Source organism: Bos taurus, chromosome 21, assembly GCF_002263795.3.
Source record: "Bos taurus isolate L1 Dominette 01449 registration number 42190680 breed Hereford chromosome 21, ARS-UCD2.0, whole genome shotgun sequence".
NCBI lineage: Eukaryota > Metazoa > Chordata > Mammalia > Artiodactyla > Bovidae > Bos > Bos taurus.
In genome coordinates this window covers 7,298,203-7,322,408 of record NC_037348.1, presented here as the reverse complement: position 1 = coordinate 7,322,408, position 24,206 = coordinate 7,298,203, and the positions used below count along the sequence as shown (strand labels likewise).

At 37.0% G+C, this 24,206-nt stretch overlaps 1 protein-coding gene across 4 annotated transcripts in view; it reads left to right on the top strand.

Annotated features, from left to right (window-relative positions):
• Nucleotides 1–24,206, top strand: part of LRRC28 (leucine rich repeat containing 28) — a 189,841-nt gene that overhangs the window by 94,027 nt on the left and 71,608 nt on the right. For 3 of the 4 annotated variants that reach the window (XM_015459150.3, NM_001038156.2, XM_059879097.1), the window contains 1 exon segment: nt 16,000–16,206. The exons of the other annotated variant lie outside the window; for it this stretch is intronic. In XM_015459150.3, the coding sequence (XP_015314636.1) occupies nt 16,000–16,206 (207 nt within the window). 4 annotated transcript variants of the gene reach the window in all.

Genomic DNA, 24,206 nt, shown 5'->3' with positions numbered 1-24,206 from the left:
TTCATTTCAGTTACTGTATTGTATGTTTTAGAACTGGTCTTTGGTTCTTTTTATGGCTTGTATTTTTCTATTTAGATTTTCTATTTATTGAATCATTGTCATCATATTTTTGTTTAATTTTTGGACATAGCTTCTTTAAACACATTCATAACAGCTTCTTTGAAATCTTTGCCAACTTCAACATCTGGACCTATTAGAGTGTTTCTGTTGACTGCTTCCCCCACACCCTTCTCCTGGCTATGAGTCACAGATTTCTGTTTCTTTGCATGTCTTATATTTTTGTTGTTGTTGAAAACTGGAAATTTAGGTAGTATAACAGATGTAGGGAATATGGCAACTTTGGATTTTTATTTATTTTTCTGAGAGCTGTTTTTATTTATTTTTTGTTACTTTGGGTTTAAAAGTGGAGAATCTTTCCTTGCTGTAGTTTGTAGCCTCTGATGGCTCTGCTGTGATTTTATTCTTATTTTTATTTCTTTTAACCTGGTTATCTAGTGTTGTCACTATGTCTGTATAGTTTGGGGGAGCCACTGATTTTAAAATGTTTCTTCAAACATGTCAAGCATATAAGTCTTTGCTGTTTGAAATGTGTTTGGATTGAGGAGTGCATTCAGAGTCAGTCAGTTACTTCACCTGCCTTGGCTTTTACTTTCCATGAACTCCCTTGCCTGCGTCTCCCCTGCACATCCAGATAGTTTCCTAGTTGTCTCAGGACTGCTGGAGAGCATATCTAACACTTGCTTGGCTCTCTTACCTCCATAAGCTCCCAGTTCAATTCCTGAATGTTCAACCTCCCCACCCCCACTCTCACTGGGACTGCAATTCCAGGCTAACAAATCAGATGTTCTGTATTTGCTTCATTCTTTTCCTACAGAGTTTGCCAATTTTAGCTGAAAAAGATGTGGGGTTTTGTTCTCTGCCCTAAATCAAGGATGCCCGCTTCTGAACGTGAAGCTGCTTATTTTCATAGTCAGTCTTGCTCTGGTAAACTAACATTCTTGAGATTGAACTTGGGGATAGAATGCGAGAGGGTCGCATTAAGCCAGAAAAGTTTATAAACTCCCACTGTTTTGGAATGAAACTTTTAACAGACCTTCAAGAATAAATGTTTCTGAATTCATTGTCTGCCTTTGGTTGATTTCTGGAGCCCTGAAATAGTTGTTTTTTACACAGTTTTGTCCACTGTTTTTGGCTTCCCATGTGGTGCTAGTTGTAAAGAACTCGCCTGCCAGTGCAGGAGACATAAGAGACTCAGATTCGATCTCTGGGTTGGGAAGATCCCCTGGACAAAGGCATGGCAGCCCACTCCAGTATTCTTGACTGGAGAATCCTCATGAAGAGAGAAACCTGGCTGGGCTACAGTATGGGGTCACAAAGAGTTGGACATGACTGAAGTGACTTAGTGTACACACGTGCATGCTCATTTTTGGTGGAGAGACTTCATCAAGCTCTTCACACTACCCTGTTCTAATGCTATATTTGCTCAACCAGTAAACCTTTTATAAAGTTTGTAGTGACTGTGTTTAGTCACTTGTAAAATATAATTTTTGTCATTTTTACTGTTACTCGGAGAAGGCAATGGCAACCAACTCCAGTACTCTTGCCTGGAAAATCCCATGGTTGGAGAAGCCTGGTAGGCTGCAGTCTGTGGGGTTGCTAGGAATCGGACACGACTGAGCGACTTCACTTTCACTTTTCACTTTCATGCATTGGAGAAGGAAATGGCAACCCACTCCAGTGTTCTTGCCTGGAGAATCCCAGGGATGGGGGTGCCTGGTGGGCTGCCATCTATGGGGTCGCACAGAGTCAGACACGACTGAAGCGACTTAGCAGCAACATCAGCATAGTGTTACTATTAATGAAAGTGAATACAAAGAGATACTAATGATTATTTGAACAGTAGTTGTACCCATATTTTTGTTGAGTAATTTCAAGCCAGGATTGCCTTTTTTCCTTTTTAGTTTCATTTATTAGTTGTCTGTTTGGAACTTTGTTCTGAAGAATTTTCACGGTAGAAGCTGTTTGTCTGAGAATAATGAAAATCATCTATTTGTGGAAGGATTTGGAGAGATCATGGATATGACTTATTCTATATTTTATTTAAAAAAAATAAAAACTTTAAAATTGCTAGTGCTATAAGGGCTGAAATGCCTGTTTGCCTAGAAGGAAGAAAGCGTAAAGTTGATGGTTGATGGGACAGAACTATTAAGATAGATTAGATAAGACTTCGGAGAAGGCAATGGCACCCCACTCCAGTACTCTTGCCTGGAAAATTGCATGGATGGAGGAGCCTGGTAGGATGCAGTCTGTGGGGTCTCTAGGAGTCAGACACGACTGAGCGACTTCACTTTCACTTTTCACTTTCATGCATTGGAGAAGGAAATGGCAACCCACTCCAGTGTTCTTGCCTGGAGAATCCCAGGGATGGGGTAGCCTGGTGGGCTGCCATCTCTGGAATGACTGAAGCGACTTAGCGGCAGACTTAGCAGACAAGACTTAATTGTAAAATTCTCTGAACATTCTTCAGAAGGGCTTCAAGAATATAATAAAATATATGAAAAATTGTATTGAAGAGACCGTGGCTGAGGCTTGGATGTCAGGGAAATCCTTTTTAAGCTGACAGCATAAGCTTATGATAATCAGGGTCTTTCCAATGCCATATGTATACATGTGTCACAGTGACCACAAGTATTAAAGCCAGAGTTTGGCAGCACATTTTAATTTTCTTTCTCTTGAGCAGAATGCAACATAATTCTTTTTTTCTTTTCCTATACAAAAGTAAAAAAAGAAAAAAGGTTGCTACTGCTACTGAGTATTAGACCTTGCTTATAGAGTACATGGGGGAAAACATACCTTAAATGCTGATTGTCAGCATTTTCTAAACTTTCTCTATACGCTCTGTGAAAAAAGTATACTATGGCCACATAAATGGGAAACTTCCCGACTGGATAACTGTTCTTTAAAAAGCTAGTGTGTATTATAATAAGCAGTACTGGAGTGGGGTGCCATTGCCTTCTCCGAGTATAGCATGTACTTTTTCCTAAACCTATTTGAACATGACATCCCTCTAAACTGGTGGTCTTGTGAACATAGTTGGGAGTAAACATTGCTCTAGGTAAATAGTGTTCCAAAGTGCTGTCACACTATTATTGGAAATATTTGTATTTTTACAAAATTAATATAAAAATTAAATATGGGCTTTAGTTCTTTTTCTAAAGTTGCTTCTTGAGTATTGTTTTGACATAATTTCTTATTTGGTACTAAACTGCCAGTTCAAATAATAGGATGCTGCTGCTGCTAAGTCACTTCACAGCAGCCCACCAGGCTCCCCCGTCCTTGGGATTCTCCAGGCAAGAACACTGGAGTGGGTTGCCATTTCCTTCTCCAGTGCATGAACATGAAAAGTGAAAGTGAAGTTGCTCAGTCGTGTCAATAATAGGATGAGTAGATCCTAAATAAGTGAATTTAGAAAATGTTAATATTCTTAGAAACTTTATGTACAACTAATTTTTGAAAGAAATACAAGTTAGAGAGCCATGACTCATCTGTTCACATTGAACTATTTAGTATTCTTTACCTGCTTTATTGTTCTTTTTGTTCCATTGTTCTGTTAGTTCCTGTTATTGAGGGGTGTTTGATCTCTTTGTTAATGCAGTAGGCACAACAGAAGGTTTATAGAGTGCACGAAAAAGTTTTGAACTCCAGTGTATATTGATTGACTTGTAGCAGAGCAGTGGTACTACTTCAGCTTTTTTTCAATGGCTGGAGAAATATGAAATAAATATCAATAAATAGAAATCTGAAAAAAAAAATTTTATGTATTCTCTTTAGAAGCACCGTATAATTTTTATGTAATACTTACATTTAACAGAAATTGTATAAATTGTTTTTTATTTTACAATGACAGAACTTGTAAACCTTCAGCAATCTAGATTTGTATAGCAGTGCTGTATGTATATGTATATATATATATATATATGTATATATGTATATATATATGAGATTTTGCTTTCTGTTTTATTTCAGTGAACTGAAATGACATTAGGAAATTCAGATTCTTAGCATTTAATCACAGATTTTTGTGTCGTCCCTCTTACACCAAATAAATATAATAATAAGTTTTTAAAAAACCCTAATGTAACAGGGGTTTAGAATTGTGGCATCTCTTATTCTAAGGAATCCCAAAGTATGTAATGAAGTACCATATTAGTAGTATGTGATCAGGTAAGTTCTGTATTTTTATAGAAGTAATATATGAGCATAGAAATAAATAGTAGAGGAAAGTTTAAAAATGAAAAGTTAACATCTTTTTATGCCCTTGCTTCTTTCCTAGCCTTCATATTGAGTACTTTTTTTTTTTCCATTCAGTAGCAGGTAATAAATCAAGGAACTTGCTCTTATATTAACAGTCAACATGTACAAATTAAGATTTCTCTAATGTAAAATTTCTCGTGTTAATGGTAATTGAGATTCTTTTAAAGAGTGTATATTTAGAAATCAGTTATATTTTAAATTTAATTTGGAATTCATTTAATTGATGGAGATTGTTTTTAAACTATGGTTCATATTTTGAGCAAAAATAAACCAATGGTATATTTTTCCATTGATTTATAAGTGTTCTGTCAACAATTTTGTTTTCTCATGGGAATTTCAAAGAAATAAACTTGAATGAATCAATTAGAAATGTATTTACACTAAAAATTATCACTCTAAAATTTTCCCCTATTTTTAGTTTAGAAAGTGAGATGAAAGCAATCATTATTATAACAGTATTATTCATTTCAGGTAGTGAGATGTGGATTGCTTGTAGCTATTCTCTGCAATGTAGTAGAATTAAAAAAATAAATTTTTATTCTGGGCTATGATACAATGATATTTCTTGAGACAGTGATTATAATAGTCTCATACCAACAATGGACACCTGGTGGTCTCATTCAGGTCAAAGCCTAAAAACTCCATTGTGCTACCTTAGTAAAGAGGATAAAAGCCTACCTAGAAGAAATCTGTTGAAATAGGCAATCACTAAAATATAAAATGAAAATCTGTGTAGGTTGTCTCCATAAATCTTATAGAATGAGTAAGATAAAGGATTTTTCCAAGTGGTCATCCATGTACTGACACAAAGCAATAACAAAGATACAAAGTTTTAGAATTAAAGCCTTTAAGTTTCTTAGACAGAATATATCTGAAGAAAAGACATGTCATTTTTCTCTAGTAGTAGTTATAATTGCCACTTAACAATAGTTTCTTAGATACTTTTTCTTATCTTCTGCAATACTCTCAGTGACATTTTGCTAGGTATGGAACCTCAAATGTCATATTGACTATTTGGTTAGATAAATAATAAACACCTGGCAAATAACTTATTTTGAAGAACATTCAATGAAAGTTTAGTGCACAATGTAGTCACAGGCAAAGTACCAGGTAAAATGTCAAAACAAAGTGATTTTATGTTTTGAAGCAATGTCTTTAAGATTTTAAAATTTCTATTGGGAAAGAATTAATTGAAAAGCTTGATACCCAGGCATAAATATTCAAGCTAAATCAGTTTCTGTTGTGTTTTGTACATGTCATGTATTTCGGAGCATTTTATTTTGAAGCTTCCACATTACATTTAATTATCTTTCATAAATAAGAGAACTTATTAATTGCTAGTTTGCTGTTATTAATTTAAAATGTTCTTTTTGTTTATTGCTTATAACAGGCAAAAGAACAGTTAATAGATTTTCTCAATGAACTTTTTGGTATTGTCAGTATTATTTGTAATCTGTGTTTTAGTGTTACTTTGGCTTCTGTGTATAAAATGGATTGGAGGGGGCCAGAATGGAAGTAAGAAGACTAGTTAAGGAGGCAGTTGATGAGTTCAGGCAAGAGAGAATGGTGGTGCTTGGTTCAGGGTGGTAGGAGTGGAGTCAGAGAAGACAGATTTGGTACATATTTTGCAGTATGGCCTGTCATGAGGCACTCAGCAGCCTCTGTTCTCTATTTTTCTCTACCTGTAGATGAATTGCCAAGTTATAGTAGTGTGCCCAGATTTGGTCATTACCCAGTTCAAAAAATATTATCCATAAAATAAGAGGGATTATTTTATATATATCCATTCTGAAGGAGATCAGCCCTGGGATTTCTTTGGAAGGAATGATGCTAAAGCTGAAACTCCAGTACTTTGGCCACCTCATGCGAAGAGTTGACTCACTGGAAAAGACTCTGATGCTGGGAGGGATTGGGGGCAAGAGGAGAAGGGGACGACAGAGGATGAGATGGCTGGATGGCATCACTGACTCGATGGACATGAGTCTGAGTGAACTCCGAGAGTTGGTGCTGGACAGGGAGGCCTGGCATGCTGCAGTTCATGGGGTCGCAAAGAGTCGGACACGACTGAGCGACTGATCTGATCTGATCTGATATATATTATTTAATAGAAGAGATCTGGTCATTTGTTAATTACTTATTCTTCATTACTACTTATTTATCTATGGAAAGAACCAACATGTTAGGCAAAGTATTGTGATCTTAAAGATGTGCTAGCCAGAGATGTGTGGAGCATGGGGTGCCTGGGTTAAAGTTGTTGATGAGACAAAGGGCTGCCTCCTGCAGAGAGCTTTTCCCTGAAAAAGCTTTTTTCTGCTAAAAGCTGCTTACAAAAAGATATTTATATTCAGATTTTACATTTAAAATATTATGTAGTATGATAAGCTGAAAAATAAAACTATTTATTGATTTTCTACCATATACCGTTGAATTATATGAGATATTTCCTGTAATCATTTGAGGGATATGCTGTTCTGTCTCCTTTTTACAGGTGATTTTTAAGTTAACATCAAACCAGTGATCTAAATATTTGAGTAAATAACCCAAAACTGCACAGCTGATGTTTTGAACCTGTTTCTGCATACTGGAATATGTGCATTTCACTGTGCAATCAAGCAAAAGGGAATGAATCTAGAGAGGAACGTACTGTGGATAGAATGGAGTTTAGCTGGCATTGAAATATTGTCTTTTATTTCTCTGTATGCTCTTCCTAACTCAGTGTGCTTTGGATCTCAATTTAGAGCTGTTTTTAGTGGTACCGGAAAAAGCCAGTGCTTGAAAGTATCAAGCCTTGTTATTGACTCTGTGGTCACTGGCTTGGCATGGAGTGGGCGGCTTCCTTCCCATTCCCATTTAAATTTTAGGTTAGGTCAGTATGCATCAGCAGAGAATGATGATTTAAAGGAGACTTATTGTTTTTTTGTTTGAAATAGGCACTGTAATGTTATTTTTAGGCTCAGTCTAAGTACTTATATGTGGCAGTAATGAAATCATTTTCAGGATATTCTATAAGTAGCTGAAAAGTTAAGGTATTGTATATTTAGCATGAAAGTAAATAGTGCAAACAACTGAAGTTAGGATTATTGTAAGCACACTAAAGAAATAAAGTGTCCAAACTGATGTTTACTTACTGGGAAGTGATGTCATGACCCAGGCCAGCTGAAAATAAGAGGATTCCACTTGTATTCCAAAAAGAATGCATTGTAACTTTACATCAGCAATACGTCATTAATTTCAAGATGGCATAGCAATAAATATTTTGAAGGTGTCATGAGACTAATTGGTAATAAAATTAATTGTAAACAATTTTATTAAAAAGAAACATAGTACCATATTGAAAAGACTTCAAAAAATGCAAGTAAAACATTATTAGAAATCTAAAGAGCTAAGAACTGATTAAAGTGTATGAATTTATATTAAGAATAATTATTCTGATTTACAGTGTTCAGATGATCAGCATATGGAATTTTTTAATGTACATGTTTAATTTATGTATTATATTTCATGGAAATGTTATTTTTAGCTTTTGGAAAGAATTTTTAAAAAATAATTTTTGTGTTAGTGTTTTTTTTTTTTAACATAAAGGAAAAATCACCCTTTTGAATTACGTAGTCATCTTTACAATAAAATACAGAAGAGTCTCAGCACTCTCCTTGATTCCTTTATGCCCCCTTGTACCATTCGTCATATGCCCTGCCAGGCCTCAGACCACTATTCTGTTTGCTACTTCTGTGTGCTGTGCTCAGTTGCTAAGTCGTGTCTGACTCTGCGACCTATGGACTGTAGCCTGCCTGGCTCCCCTGTCCGTGGGGATTCTCCAGGCAAGAATACTGGAGTGGGCTGCCATGCCCTCCTCCACGGATCTTCCCAACCCAGGGATTGAATGCAGTTCTCCCACATTGCAGGCGGATTCTTTACCATTTGAGCAGGATATCATATAAATGGAACTATACATAAGTACCCTTTGAGTTTGACTTCTTTCACTTAGCATAATGCATTTGAGATTCAATCATGTTGTTATACATATATATATATATATATATGTATGTATAACATATATATACATAGTTGTTATGAATTCGTTTGTATTCTGTCCTAAGGAGCATGTCAACTGTGAATAAAGAAAGTTTTACTTCTTTTCTAGTCTTGATACTTCTTGTTTGTTTTGCCTTACTACATTTGTTAGATACCTGAGTAGAGAGAGTGGATATTCTTGGCATGTATGTGTATTGTTCCCCTAAACATAGTCAACCATTATTCTCTTGTTATTTTCAAGATTTTCTAGTCTTTCACAGTTTAGATTGTCAGGAGAAATATCAATAACCTCAGATACACAGATGACACCACCCTTATGGCAGAAAGTGAAGAGGAACTAAAGAGCCAGTTGATGAAAGTGAAAGAGGAGAGTGAAAAAGTTGGCTTAAAGCCCAACATTCAGAAAACTAAGATCATGACATCTGGTCCCACTACTTCATGGCAAATAGATGGGGAAACAGTGGAAACAGTGGCTGACTTTATTTTTCTGGGCTCCAAAATCACTGTGGATGGTGATTGCAGCCATGAAATTAAAAGACATTTGCTCCCTGAAAGAAAAGCTATGACCAACCTAGACAGCATATTAAAAAGAAGAGACATTACTTTGCCAACATTACTTTGTCCATCTAGTCAAAGCTATGGTTTTTCCAGTAGTCATGTATGGATGTGAGAAGCTGAGTGCCGAAGAATTGATGCTTCTCAACTGTGTGTTGGAGAAGACTCTTGAGAGTCCCTTGGACTGCAAGGAGATCCAACCAGTCCATCCTAAAGGAGATCAGTCCTGGGTGTTCATTGGAGGAACTGATTTTGAAGCTGAAACTCCAATACTTTGGCCACCTGATGCGAAGAGCTGACTCATTTGAAAAGACCCTGATGCTGGGAAAGATTGAAGGCAGGAGTAGAAAGGGACGGCAGAGGATGAGATGGTTAGATGACATCACCAACTCAATGGACATGGGTTTGGGTGGACTTCGGGAGTTGGTGATGGACAGGGAGGCCTGGCGTGCTGCGGTTCATGGGGTCGCAAAGAGTCGGATGTGACTGAGCAACTGAACTGACTGGCAGTTTGATTATGATGTGTATAAGTTTGGATCTCTTTGTGTTTATCCCTCTTGGGTTTTATTGAGCTTCTTGGATCTTTGGTGTAATATTTTTCATCAAAATTTGAATTTATAGCCACTATTTTTAAAAATACTGTTTTTCTTCCTTTTCATCCTCCTTTGCTTTTTATGGGAATTCTATCACACATACGTCTTTGCAGCTGGTTTTATCCTACAGATCTCTAAGACCCTGTTCACTTCACTTCAGTCTTTTTTGCAGTTTCTCTTTGGATAAATTTTGTTAGCAGTTTATACTAATTTCTTATCTGCTTATTCAGATCTACTTGTAAGGCTTTCTAATGAATTTTCTTTTCACTTGTACTTTGCAACTCAAGAATTTCCATTTTCTTGTTTTTCTTTATTGAGAATGTTTTCTGTTTTTTGAGTCATTGTCATAATTTTATCTCATTCTTTAAACTTTTTCTTTTAGTTCTTTCAATATATTTATTATAGCTGCTGTTTATTATAGCTACTGTCATTGTCTGGTAAATCCAACATCTGGGTCCAGTTCGCATCAGTTTCTATTTTCTATTATCCATTTTTTCTTGAGTATGGGTTGTGTGTGTATTAGTCACTCAGTCGTGTTTGACTCTTTGCAACCCCATGGACTATAGCCAGTTAGGCTCCTCTGTCCATGAAATTCTCCAGGCCAGAATACTGGAGTGGGTAGCCATTCCCTTCTCCAAGGGATCTTTCACACCCAGGGATCAAACCCAGATTTCCTGCACTGCAGGCAGATTCTTTACCATCCGAGCCACCAGGGAAGCCTGAGCATGAGTTACACTTTCCTGTTTTATTGCATATCTTCTAATCTTAAAAAATTGTACATTTAAAAAAATATATTGTAGCAACTCTGGATCCTGATTATTTTTTCCTACCTGAAGATTGTTGCTATCTATTTATTTGTTTATCTTAGTAATTTGCCTTGACTAAAAAAACATGAAGTTCAGTTCCTCCAGTGTATGACTGATGTCTCTGTGTTTTTTTGATGTTTTTTTTATTATTGTTTTTGCTTTAATTTTTATGATTTGGCCCTGTGTCTGTGTAATGTAGTAGTTGAACACCTTAATCTAGTAAGGCTCTATGCCGTGTGTTTGGATTCAGAAACACATTTAACATTTAGGCAATTTTCGAGTTTCCCCAGCCTTTATTTTCTGTTGAGGCCTGTGTTGTCTTCTGTTCTCCTGTGCAAGTTCGTGTAGACCTGGGATACGTAAATAGCTTGAGCCCTCTGTGGTCTCCCTTGAGCTTGCTCACCACTCTAGTCAGCCTGGGATATGTGGAGAGTCTATCAAATGCTTTCTCACCATTTTATATCCTGTTCCTCCTTGTTATATTTTTGGCTTATCTGCCTATTCCCTTGTTTGTGCCAACCAGCAACCCCTCAGCTGATAAAATTATTGGTCTTCCATGTTTGCTTGTGACCAAGATTCCTAATTGGTATTGGCAACAGTACTGGCTATGGGTTTTTCACTTTCATTCCAAATTAACCCTGTGACTTTTGTTCCAAGTTAGCCCACTCCATCAGTAAAGCTGTTGGTTGTTTGCAGCCTACCCTGCCATATTAGAACTATTATCCTAACCAAGCTGGATGGGAGAATGGGAACCATCCAAAGGAAGCATGCCACAGATTTCTGTTCTTCATATCCAAAGTGCAGTAGTTTTTCATGAATAAGTTATTCTCTGTTGAAAAGCACAGGTCAGTTTCCAGAGTGCTGAAATTGTTGCTTTTGATAATTTTGAGTGATTTTATAGTTGTTTTTTCAGCAGAGGATTTGACATCCTCCTCATTCCATTATACTAGAAGTTCCAGCTTTGGGGGATATTGTTTGCATGGTATGTTTGTATTATTTATGTTTTGTCCATCTATGTATTTATACTTAAAATGGATTCCTTTTAGATAGAATATACTGAGGTCTTATTTTAAAGTGCAACCTGATAATCTGTATTATTAGGTGTTCTTAGGCTGTTGGCTTTTAATGTTTTATTGATCTTGTTAGATTTAGGCCTGCCATTTTGTTATTAGTTGTCTGTTTGTAACATCTGGTTTTATTTCTTTGTTTTCTTTTCCCTGCCTTTTTTAGTGTTATTTGAGTATATTTTTGTTTTCTGTTTTAATTCATTTATTGGCTTTTTAGGTTTATCTTTTTTTTTTTTTTGGTATTTATCTAATTTTTAGTTATTGCTTTAGGGATTGCATTAGACCAGTCTTTCAAAATTGCTTCGGAACTACTTTTACGCTACCCACTAATCTTTGTTATACTTATCCTAAGTAGTTTATCATATATTGAAATGCTTTTAGCACTTACACATAACAGCTTAAAAGGAGAAAAGTGATAGTTTGCTATATTTACCCAGATATAACTCTTAAATTTGAAGACATAATTCTAAAGCTTCAAAACTTTGGTTAAAGATGTAAATTTTCAATTTTAAAAAGCTCAGCAGACCCCAGATAGGATAAATTCAAAGAAAGCCATTTACAGATACATCATAATCAGTCTGCTAATGACTAAAGATAAATAACCAATCTTGAAAACACCTAAAGAAATAATGATTCAGATAATTGTAGATTTCTCCTCAGACACCATGGGAGGCTGGAAGATAGTGGAACACCAACTTTAAAGTACTGAAAGTAAAGAATGGTTAGCCCTGGATTCTGTATCTAATGAAAAGAATTTCTGAGAATTAACAGTGATAATAAAGACATTCCCAGAGAAAAGGAAAGCTAAGAGAATTTGTTGCCAACATACCTGCTCTAAAAGAAATAAAATCTCTTCAGGCTGGTGGAAGTGATATGATCATGAAGCTTGGATCTTCAGGAATGAAGGAAGAGCAGCAAAACATATGAGTATCCTGTTGTCCTGGCCTCAGTGTAGCGTCTGAATTTGACCAAATTTGCTAGATTTCTGATCCTGAGCCCATACTTTGGACTCTGTTTCTGTATTCCTGTATGATACGTTACCGCCCCAGGTTTATTTCCTGTCTCTTGTGTTTAAGTTAGAATTTTAGACAAAGTTTGTTTGACTCTATTGTTTTCTAAAAACATGCTTCCCATTAGCTGAGCTTAACAAGTGTATATTTTTTTAATTTTTTTGAGATAAAGATGCCACATATAGTCTTATATTTGTGGCCTATTGTAAAATGGTCATGAAAATTATGTTTAATTTACTTCTCCTGAAAGGCTATTTAATTTTATTTCACTCTCTTTCCCAAATACTTTCATAGGATGACAAAATTATTAATTTTCCAACCATATTGTATATAGTATTCCACTCAGTATTGTAATTGGAGTAATAATTAGCTCAGTTTTCTTCTAACAGATGAAAAGACCTATATAGTAAGCTACTTAGACAAAAATGTTCTTTGTTACGTTTGTTCTTTTAATGCAGTCCTGCATGTTTAAGTCTTATTCATCACTTACAGGGAGTAAGAAACGTCAGGTCTCTTTTCTCTTCCCACTCCTTAGTATTTTGACCTTTCATTCATACTGACACTGTGTATTCTCATTTTCTTTGTCACAAGTGTTATTAATTTTAATATCTGAAAATGTGTGCTTGTCAAAGTATGAATATTGATCTGTTAAAAAGTAAATAATCAAATGATAGGAAACTTAAATTCATAATCACTTATTTCCCCATTTCACAATACAGTAAGACAGTACTGAATCAAAATGGTGGGCAGTTGCAAGCCTTAGTAATTTTTTCCCTGCCCCCCACACCCCCGCCAGCTTTAGTAATTTTTGCAACCATGTCAAAACACTATTTTATGCATTTAATTATTTTTGAAATAATAATGAGAATAGTTTATTTTGCTTGCTCCCATGTGATTTTTGATGGATTTTTCAAATTCCTTTAAATAGGTGGCTTTATAGGTACTGCAATTCAGAAGTATTGATACACTTAAAATTTTTTTCCTACAGAAAGAATGTTTTTAGCATTGACTTAGAGTATAATAGTCTAGAAACTTGAAAATGGTCTTTGATTTTTTCCTGTTTCACTATTTTCCATTTCCAACCAAACTTACTCTCTGCTTTTCTTAAAACCTCTCTGGAATTTACTTTTAAACTCTATCACACTGCCTCTGTTCTCATCAACTGTCTCCTTGTTTCCCCAGCCGACTCTCTCTTTTCATTTCATTGCTTTCTGCGTATTTACCATTTTCATATTTCCAAAAGAGTCCCTTCATCCTTTGAGAATTTTCAGGAAGTGTTATGTTCTTACTGTAATAAGTTCAAACTTCTCTCACCAATATTCATTATCATCCATGTCTCCACCAAGCCCTCTGTATTAACTTATTTTCCCCTTTTTTCCCATTGGTATCTTTGGTACTTGTCAGGTCTCCAGTAGTCATTGTGCATGTTGTAATTATCTTTTTACTTGCATGCCTTTCCTTATGCTTTCAACCCCATCTCCATGCCTGGCTTGAAATGATATATCCATTTTCTTTTTGACGTATTCAAGTTCTCATTTCCTTCGATAAATTTTGCAAAAGCATCTCCAGCCCATCATCCAGCTCTTTTTTTTTTTACCCCTGAGCTCCATTCACAGTGTCTTTTATGTGTAATGTGATTCTCAGTGGCAGAGACCTTGTCTTGTTCTTCTCTCAGCACCTGGTCCCATGGTGTGTAAGCTGATTGGTTGCATTTCTGTCCCATTTCACTCCCAGAATAACTTCATAAAGTGAGGTCAGGAAGATTCCTTGTTTCCTTTTGTTTTTGTTCAATTCTAAAACATAATTCTTCTGTCAATTCCTTCACCCTCCATGCCCCATCAGAAGCAATAAGATAGGCAGGAAGACTTAGCTAGAGGAAATACTAATGGTGCTAATGGTGCCAAGGGTGAAATTGACCCCCTTGTGCATCAGTTTGGTAAAAATGGAACAAAATTCTTACTGGGAATCACAAACATTCACTGAATCCTGTCTCCTGTCTTCAAATATGTCTTTGTGCAGTATTGGGGAAATTAGAAAATAAAGTGTGAACTTCTCAGCTTATCACAAATCTCTTCTAGATATTAGTAAAATAACTAGAAATTAATGTATTTTTGCGCTTGTATTACTTTTATAAAAACAGTTATTAAAAGTTCCTGTTAAGAGTAAGTCCATAACAAAGACTAGCAAACTTTTTTGTAAATGATGAGATACTAAATATTTTTAGGCTTTGCAGGCCACCTATAGTCTCTGTCATATATATACACACACATACATATATGTGTATATGTAGTTGTTGTTGTTCCTCTCGTTGCTGTTGACTTTCACCACCCTTAAAAATGACCAGTCTCAGCTTGCATGCATTACAAAAGTGGACCGTGGGTCTGGACGATTTTGCCTGTGAGCCATAGTTTGCCAAGCTGTTTGCCAATAAGAAAAGCTAATCTGTGCAAATGGACATCTAAGAGGGCAGAAGATTTTCTCTCCTATGGAGAAGGCATTGCTCATAATAATCCAAGGCCTGAACAAACTGAATGTGTCCGGAGGGATGTGTTCAAGTGGCCGGATCACGAGAAACCTTAACCTGAGAGGAACAACTTGTACAACAGGTCAGGTTAGATAAGTGAGAGAGGGCATTACCATGGTCTTCAGCATGGGAGTCCCATGAATGAGAGGAGCAGACTCGTCCTGCACAGTGCTCCCTGTAGAGCCTCAGTGAGATGCGCAGGCCTGGGCAGAGTCACGTCCTTCCCGTAGAGAGAGAATGGTTAGCAGGACTTCCTTTGCTCTGAATGCTTCCTGGTGGTTTTCCCTGAAAAGGATAGATATACCTTGTAAAGAGCTCCCCTCCTGCCCACCTTCAGCCGTGGTCAGTTAGTGTATGACGGGGACATAATTGTACTTGTCATGGAATGGATTACAAATATAGGCACCAGTAATAAAGGAATATTGGAGTTAAATGGGAGGATTTCCTTTGGGTGGAATTAAAGTGAATCTTCATAGGAAATGTACATTTGGGGCTTTAAAAGAGGAACCACACAGCTGGACAATATCTAAAAATGTTACAATAATTGCATATTATTACCATAATTTTTACTGTGGTGAAAATTTCAAAAGCTATCCTTGTGCTTAGTCCAGAAATGTTCTACTTAGTTCACATGAACAAGGTGTACTTACTGGGATACTGTAATATATATATTTTTAAGTCTCCTACTATCTACTTCAATAGAAGGTAAAAAAACCACTAAAGTAGCAAGAACCAGATACCATGAAGTGATTGTAATTGTTCTTTCACATTTGCAATGACTTTTTGATTCATCAGGAAGCAGAAGCCATAGTAACAGACTTGGCTCAGATTCATCGCTTTGTGTTTCTCCTTTCTCCATGCCAGCACTTTTCCCCTGTTAAAAAAATTCTGGCAGACTAATTTAAAGATATCTACTTAGGTTGGATTATTTGCCTGCTGGACCTAAATCCTGCATTTCAGTCAGTATTCATGTCTGTGGAAGTAGTAGCAGCTACTAAATTTATTTAGTTGAACTGTTACAGTATTGATTTATTTTATTTATTTAATTAATTCATTTAATCAGGATGCAATTTATCTTAATTTTGATTTTGGTTGTAGAGGTTGGCGATTTGAAGGAGCTGCAGACACTAGACATTTCTACCAATCGTTTGCTAACTTTACCCGAGAGGCTTCACCTGTGCCTTTCTCTGCAGTACCTCACTGTGGACCGAAATCGTCTATGGTGTGTGCCGCGCCACCTCTGCCAGCTGCCCAGCCTCAATGAGCTCTCCATGGCTGGAAACCGTCTTGCATTTTTGCCACTTGGTAAGTAATCCTATTTGTATGGCAATATAAAACATCTAAAGAATAAGATGGAAAGCCTTTGTTTCCTTGACTGGGAAGGATTAGTTTCCTTTATTGTGTTTATGTTGAAAATGCTTCTCTAAATTCATTTTTGCAATGAACAAAGCATCATTCCCAGTTAACAAATAAAGTTTATTTCTGTTATGGATTTCATATGTTAAAATAACCTGTGTTAAAAATTTATTGAGAAAAAAATATGAAATATGAGATGATTTACTCAGAGAAAGGAATTAAAATGTATGTATATATATAATATGCAAATAGGTATTATATATGTATATTTTATATATATAAAACTATAAAACTGACAAGTGGTATTGAGCAAGATGAAAGAATAGCTACTGTGCAAATATATCTGCTTAGACGTTAGCTTCCATGTAGAAAAAATGTCATTGAGTATCCTAATGATTAGTATTGCCGGACAACCAGACTAGACAATTTTAAAGACTTTTGAACTGCCTGCTGAGCTAGAAATGTCACCCTGGCTAATAAATAACATAGTGTGTACTATAGATTTCTGTAGTAGCCCATTTCAATATAAGATGTGTTAAAGAACACAAGCCTTTAATAAAATAATGCATTAATATTCACTGAGAATTGGATTATTTTGTTAACTTGTAAGAAACAGAACTGCCATTTAAAAAAATTAAAATTTGAAGCTCCACAGAACCCTAAAATGTCAGAATAAGCATCATATGATATTATTCATAGAAGCATTTTTAAAATGAATAATTTATCTTGAGAGCAATGAAGTGAATAATTTACTAGTCCCTGAAAGGAAATATTTTCTACCATAATACAGTGCACAAATTATTTTCAATAAATTATATCTTTAAGAAAACTTAAATCCTGAGAGAATTGAAAATTATGAGAGACATGAGCATTAGTTTGAGTAATAAATAATTATCCAATTTAAGAAGATTACTTTTCTATAAACGTAATTAAATTCTTTTTTAAAATGAAGAAGCTAAAGTAAAACCATTTCAGAAGCAAGCTACATTCCTAAGAAATCAGAGCTTTCTTTCAAGTGAGCAAATTATTGAATATAAATTGATATTAGAAAATAAATGTACCCCTGCTGCATAAACCACAGTTTGTAGGACAGTTATAGTGGACAAGTACCAAGTTACAAATCCAAAGACACAAGTTCTAGACTGTCTCCATCACTTCATAGAGCATTACTTGGAGGAAATCACCAAAACCTCTCTCAGCTTCATTTTCCTTATCTGGAACCAGAAATGATAACATTTATCCTGCTCAGTTTAGAGTTATGTTGAAGGTACATAAGATAACTGTTTTTTATCTCCTCCAGCCGTGACCCCTCATCCCCCTAGTCAGTTCCGCTCATTCCTACCTGTTGTTTCACCAGGGACACAGTGCAGCATGTGCTGGGATGACAGGGGTGTTGGGAAGCCGTCCCTGCAGATGGCTGACCACTGTTAACATTTGAGGTGCCAAGGGGTGTGGTGACACAGCAGCTGGCCCGAGTGGCATTGGCTGGTGCAAGGCGATAGAAATGGCTGTGGGTGGAGGGTAGAGTCCACTGCACTTTGCCCGGCTGCTTTCTGCTTTGACACCTCCCTTATGCCCTGAGGCATCTTCTCTATACACCGTGTTGAGTGCTGTTGTGGCTACGGACGTGGGCATCTCTTCTTCAGCACTGTGTTCAGTGGTGAGGAGAGCCTTACCGATTAGTTTCTATCTCCAGGCTTCTTGTCGCCCCCAAAGCCTTGCTGAACTTGTTAATATGTTATCAAAGAGAGGCAAGAAGGTCCTCACTGGGTTCTGAGCAGGGTCCCTCCCAACATTCAAGCTCTCCATAACTCTCAATCCTGGGACCGTGGACAGCCAAAGATGCGGAAGCAGCTTCCACACTCCCCAGGGTGCCATCCCAGCTCGTGAGGCTCCCAGCCGTGGCCGGACACAGGCCTGTGGGCAGGCTTTCCTCTCTGCTAGAAAGTCATACAGGCAGGAGGATCTGGTGAAGACCGTCCAGTGAGAAGGAAGCAGGCTGCCTGGATCAGTGCTCTGCCCTGGTCTCAGACCGGGTTCTTTGAGAACAGCATGAGTAAAGGGCCAGATAACTGAGACAAGCTCTGGGGGCCTTTCTTCACTGGTGGGTTGCATGGTCTTTGTGAAGAAGTGGATGAGACAACCAGAGAGCTACAGGGTGAGGTTGCCCAGAGGGCTTCAGGAGAGCAGAGACCACATACTCTGTGAAGATGAAGTCGAAGCTGACAGAAGTATCAGCAATCTTCTCAGTCTGATTATGGTTTTTGATTTATTGTCTCCAACACCATAGAAGGTAGATTTAGAAAGGGAATTTAATTAAGTCTTTAGGAAGAAAATAAGTTCATAGCTGTCCTTCCTTCCATGGACTCTGTGTGCTTGAAACCTTTCCTTCAACTCCTTTCTAATACAGCAAAACTGTCTAATGAATGCTAAGAACTATACAAGACAGGGTAAAACGAGCAGGCACCTTCTCGCACCAACTTTCCTCAGAGAACTGAATTGTTGAAAACAGCATATAGCCTTTGTAATGTAGTTAAGTCAGATACAGTGTGAATACACATACACACAACTCAAGGTTTCAGATAGAAGGCTCCTATGTTTAACCATGATTCTAATGCAGGAGCTGAGTGCTTATGAAATATCTTTAATATCTTTGATATCTCTGCCTGTAATCGGAGGAGAGCTACTTACTGAATTCAGTTTCTTGCCACAGAACTTTGGACAAAGCAGTTTTTAGGACAAGGCAGTTTTTTTAATGGGACTTTTCTGTCAGATTATAGCCTCTTCATAAAGCAGTTACAGAAGCTATAGTACAGATGACTTAAATCACTTATAATACTATCTAAATCATTAACACCCATGGAGTGTGTTCTTTTTAAGATGAAAAGTTGTATCAAGAAAGGAGGATGTTCCTGTTATAGCTATACCATGACAGCTGAGTGACAGACTAGTGTACACACAGAAGCTCTGTTCCCACTGTTGACTGTCCGTGAGGAGGAAAGGAAATTAATCGCGTGAGCCTTGTGCTATGAGATTTAATAGAGGTCTTGTTGATTCAGTATAGCTCTGTAGACTAAATAGCTCATAAAGATGTGACTCTCCTCTGGGCTTCTGAAAATATAGGAAAATACAAAGAAAAGGATTTTTCCCCCTAAGGTGTGTTTTTTTTTTTTTTAACTAGATTTACTGCTCTTGCAGTAAATCTAGTTAATTTTTGCTCTTGCATAATTAATAAACCATTATTCAGTAATGTCTACAACTAATTTAATGTTGAATAATAGATACAAGTTCTGTGAGGTTGCTCGTATACAAATTGACTATGGAAGAGCATTCTTTAGTTAGCCCCCAGGAAGTGCTGTGTCAGCTAAACTCAATGTCAGGAACTTCTGTAGTTTAAGATAACAAAAGTTGCACCCACGATGGCAGGTGGAATTTCTGAGCATTAATTTAGAAAACAGTGAATGAATTCTTAACCAAAAACATTTGGCAAGTGACGCTGAGATAAACAGAGTATCCTGGTGTGTGGACTCCCATGTCGTAAGCCTAAAAATTAGTGAGAAAATAGCTTCCTACTATTGGGAAATTATTCATGTTTCTAAATCAGTCCAAGAGTTGTTGTTCCTTGGACATTCTAGTAGTAAAGTATTTATTTTCTCAGGAAAAGTTATTCTGTGTGCCAAGGACTTGGGCTGTGAGTAAAATGATAGCTTCTTATTACTGTGGGCTATATCCTGTAACTTTTATAGGGATATAAAAGTGTGCTTTTTATCACATAACAGGAGATTACTCTAGTTTCTGTGGTAGCTGTAGTCATTTTTCCTTTGTAGGGATAGGATACCTTGTGTAGGGTGAAAAAAAAGTTTATGCCAAGTATCGGTGCAATTCTAGAAAGTAGTTTGTAGGCACTTTCAAAGCCCATGCTGAAATCGTTTTGTTGTTGTTGCAAATGGTATATAAATGACACAATTTTTAAACTACACTTATTTTCACTATTGCTTCTCATTCCTGCTTTCTCTGTATCTGCTTAGAAGGTCAGGAAAAGAATTGCTGTTTACTGTTTTTTAAGAAAATATTTAAATCCACAAAGTGAAGCTATTCAAACTTAAACTCCAGTATGGACACCAGATGGAAACCAGTTAATAATTCCTTAATCTCAGATTTAGAGATGAATGTAAACTGTACTTTACTGAACCGTGGAATGTATTTGATCTGCAGCTTGAAGAAGTACTGCATTGAGGTCATTGTTTAATGGGAATAATCTGCAAAGTTTGTAGCCTTAAATACGTTTCAGTGCTAAAATGTTTTTTTCTGGTTCAGACCAGAAGCCCAGAGGTTGGAATCAGTCTTATGTTTGAGTAGAAGGTATCTTCTGCTTTCCAAGGAGGGACCCAAAATCATGTTCTGTAGGGATTGTTGGGCAGGTCTCCAATCCAAGGCATAATGAAAAAGGAGAAAAGAAAGGCTTGAAAACAAGGTTCAAAAACTAGTAGTGGGAAGAAATGAGAGAGACATATTCTATTAACTAAAGTTCATATAGACCCTATTTCAGGAGCAAAGTTGTAACTCTGGAATGTGTATTTTTTCAAGAAAGAGGGTGTTCAATTCTTCTTTTGGGCTCCTTTCTTTGCAAGTATTTATTTAAGAAAAATTTGCATCCTGGTGTGACTTACTCATCTGACTTTTTCCACTATCTTAATGAATCCCCTCTGCTTTATTTTTTCATCATTTCAGACCTTTACTCTTGCCTTAAGGTTTTCTTAGGGTGTAAACAGGATTATTTAATATGATAGAGTTTGATAGGATTATTTAATATGGCTTCTCTAGTGTGGGCAGGCACTGACTTTTCCTGTGCTACTGTATGAAGAGGAAAGTTCACCTAGAGTAGGTGGGCTTTAAAGGGACAAGTGTGTATTTTTCTCAAAGTTTTTGGAATAGGATTTGGGGTAGGCAGTGATTAATATGAAAAAACTGAAACTGTTTTCCTCAACTATCAATTAGGAAAAAGAATTACTACTCATTCTTAAAAAGATACAGATGTGGAACCAGAATAAGTAGTGTGAGGGCTAGATTCATGAGCAGAATCTCTGCCAGCAAAGTTTTTGTTAATTTGTTTTTTTAAATAGTGACAAGAATGTGCAGTACAAGCAAAGTCTGGAAGATGTTGTCAATTGACAAGAGTCAGTCATAGTTTTCAATCAAGTTCTTAAATTTGGGGAAAAAGAGAACAGGTTCTAGTCCAGCTGAGCAAGAGCTGGCGGTCAGATGCAGAGTGAAGACGTTTGCTCTCCGTGCTGGCTCCCCTGGCTGGAAGAAGTGCTCCTGTATAGTTCCCAAGCCTGTGCCGGACAGTCAGCCTCAAGGCTCCTTCTCTAGAATCTTCTCTGAAGGAATTCTTGGTATTTCTTGAAATTGCTGTCCTAAATCTGTAAGTCAGAACCACCCCACCACTTATCTGATCTTTTAACAAAAGTGGAAGGATGTTTTGTTCATCATTTAGCTCTTTGTCAGTGTCTCCTGGTATCACACCTGGATGTTTGGGCAAGCCTGTCCTCAGGTGCCCACTGCACCCATGCCATCTGCTAGGTAGTGTTACTTCCTGTGTTATGTAGGGGGGCCCTGCTTGTATGGAAATGATCTGTTAAGGGAGGCGGCTTAAGTAATATCATGGTGAAGGAGACAGGCATGCTTTTATTCATTTATTTCTGCTGCACTGCATGGCATGTGGGATCTTATGTTCCCCGACCAGGGATTGAATCCGCAACCCCTAAAGTGAAAGTGCAGAGTTTTAACCTCTGGACCTCTAGAGAGGTCCCAGGCATCCTTTTAAATTCCAGCTCTACCATTTAATAGCTGTCTGATCTTGAGCTTAGAAAGGCTGTTTAGCTTGTCTAAGTCTCAGTAATGGGGTAATGTTAATACCTACTTCATAGCACTATTGTGAGAATTAAGATCTATTTAAAACATTTGTATCGCTCATAAACACTACATAAGCACGCAATCAACATAAACTACCTTTATTGTTTGACTAGACGGGAAGAAAGGGCTGGTGGGAAGAAAGGGCTGGTGCAGTGTGTCTTCACTTTTGTACCCCAAGCATCTAGCAGAGTGTCATGCCCACTGCCTGTAATAATGTCCCTATTACTTGACTGCAATGCAAATAGAGATGCTGCTGCTTGAATATTGAAACCAACTGCAGAGAAAGCCTTCAGTTATTCAGATTCATTGAAATCAATTTACTTTAACATTGACGATCTACTTGTGTAAAGTATTAAATCATAATTAAATCATAATTCACTGTGAAATATTATTTAGTAAAAGTTGAATAGACCAGAAAGAATATGATTATGTAAAAGATTAAATTGTTGTATGTGTATGTCTATTTAGAGAAACTAGCACTTTGAATAATTAATGATTCTGAAAAAGTAATCAAAAAGTTCTGTGTCAAATGCATCATGTAGGGACTTAGTTTTAAAGATGATTTGGGAATACGCTGTAAATTATTCTGAATTCATTGTGAAGAAACTCAGACTTTATAGTAAATAAAAATGTGATTGTGACTAAACTGATTTATTGAACCATGATAATTGGAATAACATTGATGGGACATTCCAAACAGCCTGCTGCTGCTGCTGCTAAGTCGCTTCAGTCGTGTCCGACTCTGTGCGACCCCATAGACGGCAGCCCACCAGGCTCCCCTGTCCCTGGGATTCTCCAGGCAAGAACACTGGAGTGGGTTGCCATTTCCTTCTCCAATGCATGAAACAGCCTACTTCAGTCTATTGCTTTCATGTTCTGGTTTCCATTGCCCCGTAATTTTGTTGAATAGAATACATCATTCACCTTTTGATAAAATAAATGAGTTTCATGCTGGTCATTGTGCAGTAAACAGATCCTGTTTGGTCTGGCGTGTGCTGTCATCCTGTGCCTGCTTCTGCAGTATGGTTAAAAGAGCAGTAGCCTCGACACAGAGGAGCTTTTTGTTCCTTCTTCAGCCATGTGGACTGCATATGCCAGGGCCTTGAAGTCAAAACAGAGAGAGAAAGAGAATTGGAGTTTATGCAGGACTGCTAGCTTTTGCTAATTTTTAAGTAACAATACTTTGATCTCTGAGTCTGAAAGAAAAAAAGGGAAGCATTTTAGACACAGAACAGCACTTTAAAAAGCCACATGAAAAAGTTCTTTGTTGCTTTAACATCTATGCAGATGGACAACTTCCTTGATTTATAAAATTCATGTACAGAGCAGTTTTTGCACAGGAACTTAAAAGTATTACTGCAATATCCAATATTATTTTTTGAAAACTCTTGGTCCATTGAAATTAATGGGAGAAACAGCTTATTAGCTAGTAAATTAATGATCTCTTCCAAAGTTAATTACTGGGTGAAGATTTTCTGTTATAAGAATAGAAGAAATAGCTCAAAGCTTTTTCTTGCAGAAAAGACTTAACATTTCAAGAGCATCATGATTAAAAATGTCATTCCATTGTGCTTGGGATTTTGCCAGTTGACGGGCTTGGCGAGAGCACACTCTCAAGAGGCTGTCACAGCCCTGCCTGTATAGCCTGTGACCTTGCTGAGTGTTTAGGTGTCTGCCTCGCCAGCAGGCTGTGCTGTGTCAGCTTAAAGCGAGGATTGCCTGGTTTTCTTTAGACTCCTACACTCTGTTTTGTGATCTTCACTATATATTCAGGAAAGAGGTAAAAGACTAAGATGTTGAGTACCAGCTGTTATTCAAGGGACTAGATTGTTGATTCTTCATAGCAAGCTCATGTCATAGGTATTATTATCTTCATTTCACAGAGGAGGTAACTGGCTTGGAGTGTTTGATTGGAAAAGCAGGGTTTCAGAGTCCGAAGCCCACAATATCTTGTAATTTCAGTACTGCTTTTTCTTACTCTATTTGACATTGTGTTGTTTGCACAGTTCGAATGTCTGTATTAAATACTTGTG